The sequence below is a fragment of the Temnothorax longispinosus genome, chromosome 7, assembly GCF_030848805.1.
Source record: "Temnothorax longispinosus isolate EJ_2023e chromosome 7, Tlon_JGU_v1, whole genome shotgun sequence".
In the NCBI taxonomy this organism is placed as follows: Eukaryota; Metazoa; Arthropoda; class Insecta; order Hymenoptera; family Formicidae; genus Temnothorax; species Temnothorax longispinosus.
In genome coordinates, this window is record NC_092364.1 from 14,948,123 (window position 1) to 14,961,682 (window position 13,560).

Sequence of the window (13,560 nt, forward strand, 5' to 3'; positions counted from 1 at the left end):
AATATACCCGCGCTTTTATTCCGGCCTACAGACAGTACAGACAGTTATCCCGGCGCGATGCGTAGGGTATCGGTAGGATATCGGTGGCGGTATCGGTAGCGGCGTGGCACCAGTCAGCAGGTGCGTGGAATATTTCCGAGACGAACACGCGCGCCGCGACTATCGTAACATGCGCGTTAAACGTACGCTTCCACCCCGAACTACCGTAGTGAAGCACGAGCCCACGAGGGCGCGACAGAGGGAGAGAGGATGGAACACAGAACGATAAGAGAGGGAGGGAGATCGGGGGATCCGCCAGAGGGAGGATGGAGGATGCTTGCGTCGGTGGTGGCGGAAGTCGCGAGGAAGGGTACGGGTCCGAGGGTGGATCGAGAGCGAGAGAGCGCTGCAGCGCGCGTCGGAAGAGGGCGAGAAACACGAGCTGACGGCCGACGGGGAGGGTGGCTGCTGGTTAAGGGGTCCACGAACCAGAGAGCGAGAGAGAGATGCGCGAGAGCAGAGAGGGGTGGGGGTGGAGTTAGGGGGGTGAGAGAGGACGAGAGGGATGCTGGGGCGGTTCAGGAGAGAGATCGAGTTCACGCCGAGTGGAGTACAGTAGTTTGTGTCAGACCACGGAGCACGGAAGATGCTCCCGGTTGTTCACGAGACGGGTGGACCACCCTCGTCGCGACGGCGGCGTCCGCGTCGCGCCACCGCGATTTCTCTCATTACCGCCGCGTCGACCGTACCCGGGAAAGGTACGGAAAGAGTCGGGATAAACGCGAGAAACACTGGTGCCGGTAGAATCAGCAGACTAACATCTACTGCCACGATGATGACCATGGCCTTAACTGTCCTCCTGGTCCTGGTGCCCGCGGCGTTTCCCGAGAAGATTACCATTGGTGAGCGTTTGTTTGTGTGTTGTACATCGTTATCGTTGTATACACGGCCGCGGCGCCGCGCCGCGCCGCGCCGCGCCGGGAGTCCCGAGAGTGGTACCGAACTTTACAGCTATATAGACCGTTTCGCGAGAGACGCGCCGAGTCGAGTGCTCGCCGGGCTCAACCTCGTCGAGCACGTCTGCCGTCGGCAGAAGGGTTACTGAACTCGGGGTATACATAGCCACCGTGTGCAAACATTACCGTTCGCTTATGTATTCTAAATACTGGTGCAGCATGTTCCAGTAATAATATCGGCTCCTCCTCCGGGGCAACATCACGTCGATTGCACCCGATAGAAAAATTGCGTTGCAAAATAAATAGTTTCGTAATGCATGACATTACGCGATCGCGACCCTCGCAGCGCCATTATATTTCGATCGCCGGAGCGCACTTAATTACGCCGTTCGAATTCGCGCTCCATATATTGTGCGATTATTTTAATGTTTGAAATAATATTTTTCTACGCGCGATGGATGAGATGCCGGTACATGAGAAACATTAATAAAACGAGCAGAATAATAAAACTGGGAACAAAATTCTATCGATATCGTATGATGTAGTAGTCAAAAGAACGTTTCCTATTTCACATGTTGTTTACGTTGCTTCCGTAACGATATCGTTATAGCATGAGTGCGTTCTGATGTAAAACGAAATATTGCTAAATTTATTTTTTTTTTTTTTTCAATATTTGAAACTTTATTATTATTGTTGTTGCCTCTTCATAAAGGCAATAACAAATAACATTTTTTAAATGCTAATTATTACACAAAAAAATATTCAAATTTTATTTTTTTTTATTTCTATATCTTATTGTGAAAAATTATTGAGAATAGTATAGATCTAATCCACTCTTAATAACCAAAACTAAATTAATAATTACATCAATGTTTATTTACAATATGTGCTTTTGGCGTATCAGTGAACAAATTATTAATTTCAACTACACATTTATAAAGTTCTGTTTGTTAAAATCTCTTTTTTTTAATAACTTAAAGTTAGATCATTCTATCTATCTATTTACCTATTTATCTATTTATCTATTTACATGTCTATCTATGTATCATCTACCTATTTAACTATATACATATCTATCAATATATACATATATATCGATTTATATACAGAAAATTTTACTTTACACGTGCATATACATACATATACATATATTGTTGATATACTTGTGATATTATCAGAGAAAAATATGTACGGAATTAAGTCGGGAATTATAAATTCTTTTCCATCTTAAAAAGGAAACTAAAAGTAAATTGCTGATGTTGTTTTCGAAAATCTCGTGTTTTGTGAGACGAGTTTCTTATAATACATGAATAATTTAACTTCAACTAGTACGGCTTCTCGTATCAATCTCGTTTTACGATTTGAAAATAGGAAGATACAGGAAAATAACAAGCTAAAAAGCGCAAAGAAAAGACGAGGCGAGCGATCGTGAAACTTTCTCATTGAGAGAACCGAACTTTGACATACCGTAACGAATCCACGCACAGAAATTTTTTCCTCGGGCCGCGATCGAATTTTATGGAAAAAACGTGAAGCGTTTTTACAAGCAGCCAAAACGATATTCGAAAAATATACAGACGGCATAAATACTACCGGACACAGGTCCATTCTGATAAATATTGAAAGCTTACAAAATATTTTTTTAAATCGTTAGTAACTTCGTTGAATGTTTAACTTTTTACGTACTTTTGCGATACGTTTATTTATATTTCAATGCACGACGCGCGTAAATATTGTCCAAGTTCGCATCATTACCAATATTATAAGTACAAACAGTATTTTTCGCGACCATCTGTTTTCGACGGATATGATATTACGATATTTGATGTGTACTCAACGTGGTCGCTACGTTGCAGCGGAATATATCGACACGTCGAGATTGCAGTACGCGTATGTATAATATAGTAATAGCGGTTAATCAATTGATTGTGCCAGCGCGCCTGTATTTGAAGCGCTTCAGCGCTACGTATAAATACTCGATATTTTTAATTCGATATGCCCGCTCTAGATCTCTGTAACAGCTTACCTTCCATAACCGTATATTATCTTCCGTAGTCGAAAATTAATTCCGTCGATGTTTACCGATCAGTTTGGATTGCGAAGCCATCATGTGTTATTTAGTCCAGTAATTGCATCTGAATGAGAATTTACACGACTTATTTATAAGCATCTACTATATCATAACGCCAAACCAATTAACTACGATGCAGTTAGCTATTTATCATACGCAAATAATTAAATCGCGAAAAACGCAGAGGCCACGATATCATAAAATCTATAATGAATGACGCTATTAAATATTAGCCGAGTACATCATATAGCGTTACATTTTTAAGTAAAGCAACTACGTGAAAATAATGCTATAGAGTATAGAAATAACACCGTAACGAATGGAGCAGTGAAATTTAATCGATTCTACAAATGCGTACCTGCCCGCACATGCCCGAAAATCGAAGCGTATTGTAATTAAATTGAGTCATCAAAAAGCGTTTAGCGTGGTCCGTATGAATTGTGCAAAACATTACTGCCCCGATGGATTACCGCGCGCGAACGTTTACCGTCGTTCTTCCGTTCTCATGAAATATTCCGCCTTTCGCCAGGCTCTTGTTCTCTTCCTTTCTTCTCCGTTGGCTCTCTTTCGTCGATCAGAAATCCTTCAACAAAGTCCATCGCTTGTAGAACGGCAAACGATGCTCGTTTAAAAGCTCGCCGGATTATCGCCGTTGCCGATTTTAACGGACGCGGGCGGGCACCCTCGATGGTGGGAAATAGAGAAACTAGTGGAACTGAAAGAAAAATAGGTATACATATCGGGTCGGGTATCGGAGAAGGAAAGAGAAAGAGAGAGAGAGAGAGAGAGAAAGTGAGATAAAGAGAACGATGAGAAGAGAGAGAAAGAGAAAGGGTAGCGAGAGAAGCACGTTGAGCGAGTAGTGAATAATGAATGTCTATAGAAATGACGGCGTCTCTCTTCCGCATAGTTATGCGAACGAGGAGAAACCGGTACGACGGGTAAGTACGACGACTACGACGAAAAGACGAGGAAGGTTGTAGCACGAGAGACGTCGTCGACACGGGGTGTTGATGTGGGTGTACGGAGAGGGTTCGTTGCCTCGCTCAAATTATGCCGCACGCGCGGGTCGCGCTTCTCCTCATCGTTGCTCTGTCGTCACTTCAAAGACACTGCGCACCATATACTTTTGGTGGAATTATGCGAAAGGGATAGTGAAAACATCGGAGGAAGGTAGAGAGACGGTTGACCCCGATTTACGACGCATCGGATATCAACGCTCCAGTTAATATTAACGCGATGTACACGCGCCGCGCGCGCTCACGTTTTTTCATTAAAGCTGTAAAATTAATGCGCATGCGAGCGTACATTCGAGTAAAAGTGAGTTTTAGATTTTATTTTTCGCTTTTAGTTGCGTCATAAAGTATAGTACTAAAATAGTATCATGCAATTGTGCTTCCACAAATGATATTTTTCGTTATTTAGATGAATAAAGGTGAAATCAACATAGTTCTCATAATTTTCGCGTAAATACGACGTGATAAGAAGATTATAAATAATATAGTAAAAAACAATTTTTGAGATATCTTACAATATTATTATATATATTAGATCGATTGGAGCTATGGTTAATATTAGAGATGGTGAATAGAAAAACGTATTTGTCGATATTCATTTATATATATGTGTGGCTTAATTGACGTCTTCGTATATAGGTGAATATTTTGAAAGCACATTTTTTACGGTATATTTTAGAATCTTCAAAGAAGAGGTGTGGTGTTCCACATTAGCAGGCATTGCAACAGCACTCGTGCAAGAACTTAATTAGGGACTTCTTTAATTACAGTTGGAAACATTTTTTTTCTTCTGCCAATTATAATCATTAATGCTTTTACTGTCAGAAGTCCTCAGAAGATTTACAAAGTAGATCTCACTTTTTCGCGTATCTTCAAGCCTTTGAAGGCAGTCTTTGAAGACAAGAAAACGATAAAACTCTCTATTCAAAAGAAGTTGACTCACTTGCACAATATTCTCCATATCAAAATCTTTTTCTTTGCATTTCACTTTGCATAATGCGTTCCACATTATTATATATAATTTTGGAATGATTTGCAAAAAATATAGGGGTAAATAGTACAGTGGTGGGCCACTTTAGAATGATTAGCCACAACCTAAAAAATTAAAGGATATATAGAAATACTATTAAAATGTTTAAAAGTTTTTCTTTTAAAAGTGTATTAAATATTTTTATATTTATAATTAAAAACATTTTAATAGTATTTCTTTATAATCTTTAATTTTTTAGGTTGTGACCAATAATTATAGAGTGGCTAACAACTGTACTGTTTACCCCTATAATTTATATTGTTTTTTTAAATTGAAAATATTGTGAATCATGGTTATTACTGATTTTTAAGACTGATATTAGATAGACTAGATTATTATAGGATAGATTATTAAATTAATAATTTTTCGGCAAACTTATAGTTTTTTATATAGTTTTTTTAAATGAGATAAGGGGAAAGAATATTTTTCTAATGAGCGACCAACACATTTCTTTCTTGCTCTCTTTCTCTCTCCTTTCTCTTTTTGGGCGCGTTAGATATTATTAAAAGATTTAATCGGGTGACAGTAACGGAACTCTAAACGTTCTTGGTATGTGATTGATATATACCCAGAATGCGCATCCGCTGGCCGTATCATGGTACATCACGGTTGAAGATACTGACGTGAGATGCCTTTGTGAAGGAAGGCAAGGGCATCTACCACTCAAGCAGACCCGTCGGTCGCCTAATGCGATTAATAGCACGGTGCTGCCAGACAAGGGAGACAGAACCGTGTGCCCGTAGCCTTTCCATCGTGCCTCGCCTTGCACACTGTCGAAGAATTTGCCTCTCGTTGCCAGAGGCCGGCAGATAGGGAAGGCGAAATCGAATTTTCGTGCGTCCGAGGTATTGCGCGCGGAGTTAAAACGAGAGTCGGAGAGAGAGGAAATTCTTGCCGCTGCACCGTCGAAGTATCCGTTACCGCCGTTTGAGAACGGCGAGCGATTTAATGATCAAACGGCCGAAATGAGTTCTCAAAACTATGCGGCTAATTTTCTTACATCTCGATACACGTCAGGAAAAAAGTTATTTAATTGCGTAATCAAGACTTATATATACATATTTCGCTTAGGAACTAACGCAACATAAAGGTCCGCTTAATCTCGTAATGGACTTTTGAAACTTTGTTAATAAATCGAGATGTTAAAATTGTAAATGTCTTAAGACGTGAAATGATTTAGTTGCACGCGTTGATATTCTTACTGCGGGGGTATGAAAATTAAACAGAATTACGAGGAATGAATAAGCGTCGACGTTCGCTGTGCAAGAATTTCCCTATTATCCTTATTGCGATCGGCACAAAGGAGAGGCGTTCGACGCCGGGCACGTTGAAACGTTGGAATGTCTCGTGCGTGGTGCATCCGACTGCCAATTTATTGTTCGCATAATCGCGCGCAATCGGGCCGCCGTTATTCGGGCGGCCGTGTAATGCCAAGCCGAGCTGCTCTGTGTTTCTATAATTGATGCATTGCCCTCCCTATTAGAATGACAAAACCGCTGGCTCTCGTATACGGTCATCGACGCGTATTCCGCCGAGGTCGAACACGACGCGCCGCCCGCGCCGCTGCACGGTATGCCCTCCTCTCTGTGAATCGTGCTCTCCAGCACACCATCGGCATTCGCGCTTGTTGGTGCACAGAGCGTCCGCGTGCTGTGTGCTAAAGCTATTAATATAGAAATTCGAGCCCGCGAATTTCCGAAATTTCGCCGCAGCTGAAGATTCCGCGGTTTCATTTCCACGGCGCAATCGTGTTTCTGTTGATTTGCTTTACCGACATATATTTCGAGAGATGCCGCATGCCGCTACCAATGATCGAGCGAGCGGCCGTTCTTACGGTTAATTTGCAGTTATACTTACTTTCAGACCATCCGGTTAGCTAATAAGAGAGCAGAAGTTATACGTGGAAAAAAAACGTATGTGTTGTTTCAAATATGAATATGCATATTTGTTACCACGCGTCCCGCTGGGAAAAGAGAATTACGTGGCTTTGTTGTGGAATGAAAATAAAAGTCGTCGGGATAATCTGTGAGAACGTAACTCGGCGTAGTACTTTCGTGACATCTCTACTAATTCTGACTACTTCTTCAGGGCACAATACAAGCGTTATGCGGTTTATTAGGACTTGATAAATCGTATTGTAATGGCGAGTAAATAGGATTTTAAGTGAGGAACACTGATTTACTTCCGCTCGCTTCGATTTGGTCTACTAATTCTCTTGGACGCCACGAAACAATTACTCTTACGCCCCATGGCTATAATTTACTTGGATCGCAAGTTTTTAACTTCAATCCAATTTACTCTGCGCAATCCTCTTTACCTGACTACATCTACTATCAGAGGAGACGTTGTAAAACTATATTCTTTGCAAAACTTCATTTACGAACGTTGAAAAATGCAACAAATGCTACGTACATATTTTCGTAACAATTCGCGACGCTTTGCAAAATTCTGTTTAATAAATAATTTTATGTAACACGTGCATGGAAAGTGGCCCATTACGCATGCTACGCGTGCGTGATAGACCACTTTCCACGCACTTGCAACATAAAATAGGGTGTGCAAGCCGTGCGTTGACACACGAGCCGAAGGCGTGTGTCAACTCCGCACCCGTGAATTTTCATCTTACAGCACTTGTTACACAAATAACTAATATCATGCTACGGCGGCAGCGCATTCGATGTTCGTTTTAATAGGATGTTTATAACAATCCTACGAAATGCCCATATGATGCATTTGGATGCCTTGTGCGCTTGTGGCACAATTATATGTATGATAGTATGTCGGTCTCGTTGTTGAACATCAGTGTCGATGGAATGCATATCTATTCGTGTCGGGGAATAACGTTACTCCACGCTGCCACGTACGCGCCCTACGGTGTCATCCTATAGACTGCACCCGCCATTACTATCGTTGCGGCAATAGCAGAAGCGTGGAAGCATCAGAGACGACCGCGAGTAATCCGATATTACCGAGCCGCTTTCCCTCGCGGAGCTGATATGTCTTCATAGGAGACGTCGTAAGGGTTTCCAGCCAATAGAGGCTTATTGTTACGAAAAGCGTACTTACCATTGTATCCATACAACGCGCTCGCGGTATTACGTGTACTTTGCATGTACATTTACGCTGCAAAGGTATAAAGTTACTTCCTTCGTACCTCATTACATTAAAGCAATTACTTCTATTAAGTATATAATTTTTTCTTTAGTTCTCAAATATATATTATATTTTCCTCTTGAACTCTTGAATGATTTTTATTACAGTTATCTAAAGATACCTTTTAGAAATATTATTTGTCGTTATAAATAGAGAGAAAGAGAGAGAGAGAGAGAGAGAGAGAGGGGAGGGATGGAGAGGGAAGTTGAATATCGAAGTACGGGGATGAAAGCGTATTAAATTTAATAGCTAGCTATATATATCGTACGCGCGGTACCCGATCGATTTTTCATCCAATTGATTGCATTACGAAACTCCACGCAGTTATTGCCGCAAGAGTCGCTCACGCATCTCACTCGTGTATTTTTCGATTGTGTATGCACGCGCATGTTTGCCTGCGATGTGGTATGTATCTTCCGTATAGCATATAGGAATAACGTTACCGTTAGATACAGGTCTACATTCGTGTCTTCTCCTCGCATACAAATACCGCATATACGTTATCTATGATAGCTCGCAGTGGAAAATGTCAGTGGCTCGACCGCCGAATGTAACTCGAACAGCTCTTCTCTCTCTCTCTATGATACTGAAATATATACGTACGTTTCGGAGATGTCTGACCAATCGTTCGTAGCAAGTACGTAAAATGCTGCTGCGTCTGCAACGCATCTAATTTTACGTAATGGTATGATGGAAAGGAATACATATATATAATACATATATATATATAATACATATATTATTTTTAAAAGTTATTTTATTTAAAAGAGAGCAGAAATAAAATTACTTAGAAATAATATAAAAATATGTTTCATATACGGCTGCGTTCCGATATTCACTGCCTACTGAAAATTTATAGTGTACGTAATGTAAACTATAGATTTTCAGTACTTGCAGTGAATATCGGAACGCAGCCATAACAGTCGCGTCATTCTACAATATATACATATAGAACAAAGCTTTCTATATTACTTTAAAATAATTATGGACAAAACTTTTATCTGTCATTAGTATCTAATGATAAGTTCCTATATGACTTGCGATTATATATGTTTCATTATTCTGGATTTTACATTCTCTAATACATCTGAAATAAAAAGTTTCAATTATCTGTAAGAAAGCTGTAAGAAAACATTCTTACATTCTGTTTACACAATCAGGCCTTATCCGATTAAAAAGTTTTCGAGATCCAAGGTCGGCGGGAAAAAATTCTCCTTTAGCGATAAGCCACCGTGGTTACGCAAGATATCGTACCGTCTGCCGTGAAGATTGCGGAGGAGTTAGTGGTGTCGGTGTGGGACTGGCGGGGATATCGCGCGGTAAAGGTAGTGGGAAATAAAAGACGAGGTAGAAGCTGAAGGCGCCGGCTTTGGTGGAATCAGTCGGATAGGAAGTAGCGCGGGAGCAAGCAGTAATGTCATAGATCGACTTGGGGACGTTTGCACAGGAAGTCAGAGGACGATGGGAGAAAAAAGGACGAAAGTGAACCGCGAGAGAAAAATCAGAGATAGATCGGTAGACGAATAGGCAGGCTGGAGAAGGACGAAGAAGAGGAGGAGATACGAGTAGATAGATAGATAGGCGGGCAGAAAAGAGGGAAAAAGAATTACCGTGAGAGCCGGCAGAGGCAAAAAGCACGCGGAAAGAGCCTCCGCGATGGTAAGGGAGACATAAGGCACGTGTGAGCTTTTCGAGAGAAAACGTCGAAACGCGGTGGCATACGAGTAAAAGCGGGAAGGACGGAGAAACGGATAGACGAAGAGGTGGCGAGATGGGGATATGTCGGTGGTTGCGTGAGGAAATGGTGGAAGAGAAAGAGAGAGCAGGAATGGGACAGGAATAGGGGGATCGATGCTTGACTCCGGTCGGGTTGGTACCTATATACCCTTCTCCTCCGCTCTCTCTGGCCCGGCCGCTTCCAGAGCCGCCACCAACGCCGCACGGCCATTTGCCAGCTTCTTCTTGCTCAGGATCCGGGACGGTTATTAAAACCCCGTGTGGCCCAAGTCGTGCTCCCCGTCACCGGGAAGGAAGGCCGAACTTTTTCCTACTTCCGATTCTTTGCCGGAATTTAATTAAGGTCGCGACAAGGAGCGCAACGACGTTTCGAAGATCGGCCGACTCGTCGCCTTTATAATATCGTGCTTATATTACCGACACTGCCGCGCTATCGCGAACCGATTAATGCCCGATGAGGTATAATACGTCGTTCGTGCAAGAACACCGCATTGTCGCGCTGGTACCATCTTCTTCTGTTTGTACCCGAGTCACGTATCTTGAGAATTCTCGTGGCTGCTGATAGTCGTTTGTTCAAGAAATAGGCGTAGCGTATGCCAGTATAATGTGTCATTTCCTCACGAGATAACTTGCATTTTTGAAAATTCATCCATTCACATGCTTTTCATTATCTCACCAATAATAAATTGAAATAAATTAAGTCTACGATCTCTAATTGTCAATCGAACCATTTAACTGTTTGTCTACAAACGTTTCATTATAATATTTAGTTAAGATTAAAAATTCTATAGTAAAATAACAGATAAAATTTTCAAGTAAATATTGAAGATTTTTTTAGAAAGAATCGCATAAATTCAAAATATTATTATGTTATACACGAATTTTGAAAAAAACTGCTTTATATAGCTGAAGGATTAATAAACTTATGATCGCGGTCATATCCCGAGAAGTGGCTATTACATATAGTCGACGACAGGAATCATTTCCCGACTCTCAACGCGAACCCCCATTCAAGTTTGGACGGGGAGTGTATGAAAGCAGAAATAAACGGAAACGGGAAGTACGGTGCGGAAAGAGATCGCGGGCGCCTCTTTTGAGAGGCGGCGTGCTTCATGTTGAAGAAGAACATCCTAAAAGCTGGCGTTTCACTCGTAATTTTCCCGCTTTGGTGACTCTGTTACGAGTTACCCGGCGGGTCAGCAGAACGACCAAAATCCCACTTGGCAGACCACTGCGGCTTGGGAACATGACAAGGGTGCCGCTACCTACCCTCCCTAGAGCGAAGGCCCTTGCGGACCACATTACTGTTCCGCGCGCGATATTCGTATTTACAGGCCATACGTCAGGACGTCCAAAATGGCTCGCGATACACGCTCTCCCATGGAAGGCTTTGAAACACGAGATCGAGCCGTCACGCAGGCTTAACGTCCACACGCGTACGCCGTTAGGATCCGCAAATATTTATCGAGTACACACGATTTCGGGTTTTCGATCTCGAACGTTGCGGGATATTCGACGTCTGATGGATAAAGCCGAAGAGAAATGCGACGTCTAAGGGATAACTTCCAAAGGTATTGGCGCGATGACGTTCCTAGCAGCGGCTAATAACATGCAGTGATGATAGGAAGCTTTCCACAGCATCGTATTTTAAATAAATTCTAACGTTACATCATTATTGTTCATTCAATCGCATTATGATTATAAAACGTACCGTAAAGTAGAAATTGATCCGATAACTTACATTTATTTTGTGTTTAGCACGTATTCGAAGTATAACATTATTACAAAATGTTATGAATGATATACAGCACAGAGAACGCTTTAAAAAACTTGATATACAATTTTACAACGAAACAACGACATGAGCTTACGTGAGACGATATTAATATCATAACGTGTATCGCCACATTGTTTCAACCGAGCGAACGGTATTTACTGTAAGTGCCTCTCTCGCGGGCAGAATGAGCATTCTTGTAATAACGGCGGAATTTGGCGTAGCGCATAAGCTTTTATCGTAAAGCTGCGAACGAGATAGAGAGTGAGCAGTATCCGGCCGGTGGCCTTTAATGGCGGAGATTATCTAAGATAGTAGATATCGCGCGGGGAGTAAATTCCACGGATGGCCAAGACTCTCTACACGGCCAGAGGATATTTCCTACGATATTTTATCGCCCACCGTGCGTGATACGACGGCCCATTAATCCTGTTCTTGTTCCTGGGTTTCGTCTCTCCTTCTATCCCGTGCCGTCTCTCCTTCCTCATCGCGTTCGGATCGTCTTTCTCACTTCTTCTCTCGCGCTCTCCCCGTGACTGTCCTCAACCGGAAAGATGATAACGGGGCTGTAGAAACAGTTTGTTACGTGGCACCAAAAAGGCGCGATGCGAGAAAGAGAGGGAGGGAGAACGAGAAAGAGAGAAAGGGAAGGGGGGAGAAGCCCCCGCGCTTTTCGGAGCGGTTAATATTTTTAAGAACCTCTTCTCTCCTTCAGAGTAGTAAACCCGAGACTGAGATGCTCCCTGAATCATCCGAGACAGCTTTATTTGCGACCGTCACACCGGCTTCGGCTATATACCTCGTCCCCTCGTATCGCTTGCGATATATATAATAACATGTCGTAAATGTCATTCGCAACTTTTCGATCGAGCGCTCTGAAAAATATATCAGGCGCAACTATGTATATTCTCCGTCCGGAAATTGACATTACACTTTTACGCGACGCCGTTTCGGAAAGTCGCGCACGCGGGCATCTTGAAGCTGTGGGACCGTCGGAGCTTTGCATACCGTTACCACAAATTCAGTCGCGGTGGCGTGCAGGTTTTACATATTGTTTCCACAAATTCCAGCGCGCGCGCGCGACCAGGATTCCCAGATGCGCTATATTTCTGGCTCGGAAAGAGTACCCAAAAGTACGTTAAACAAGAATGATACCGTGGCATTCAAGATCAAGTGGTTGAAATAGAGAAAATTAGATAGCGTTATAGCAGCTTGTATGGAGACGGATGAAGCAGGACCATTCCGCATGCTCGCACGCTCCTATTGCCGCGGCTGATGCGTGCGGGCTGTTTCGCGTCTCGCGTTTTGCGTTTTCCCCGTATGTAATGGGAGGTTAACTCGCGAGTTACAGCACCAAAGTTGACTCCGGTTTTGCCTTTAGCGGCGGATTAGTGCGGCTTCGCTAGGATTCACGGCGGCGCTTAATCATTTTCATTGCCCTCGGTATGCTGCCATCTCGAGAACGCGAAGGATGAGGCGTCGGGCGACGGGGTTGGGGTTGAAGAGGGAAGCCGAAACTCTCAACGGCCGTCTGTCGCTGCTGCGTCGTCTACAGACGACGTAGGGAGTACTTCTGCAATCGAATTATCACATAGACATAGACGCCAGAAAAATGATAAATGAAAACTTTTAACTGGTATGACGGTATCTCAGATAATCTTCTCCAACTTCCCTCTTCGTTCTTCATCGGCTATTTTACTCGTGGAATACAGCAAAGTCCTAATTTTTTATAAAATATTTTTCGTAATCTTTATTTAATACAGTATCGACAAAATAAAAATTAGTTATAATAAAAAGAACTGTGAGATTCTGAAAGATTTTATATGTATTTTAAGGAAGATAAT

At 42.4% G+C, this 13,560-nt stretch overlaps 1 protein-coding gene across 4 annotated transcripts in view; it reads left to right on the forward strand.

The window, feature by feature from the left end:
- The first annotated feature begins 585 nt into the window (after positions 1–585).
- The window catches only part of Glurib (Glutamate receptor IB), a 221,917-nt gene continuing 208,942 nt past the window's right edge, over positions 586–13,560 (forward strand). For all 4 annotated transcript variants that reach the window (XM_071784019.1, XM_071784017.1, XM_071784018.1 and 1 more), the window contains exon 1: positions 586–881. In XM_071784019.1, coding sequence (XP_071640120.1) covers positions 626–881 — 256 coding nt within the window. In that variant the 5' untranslated portion in view covers positions 586–625. The remainder of the gene's footprint in view (positions 882–13,560) is intronic.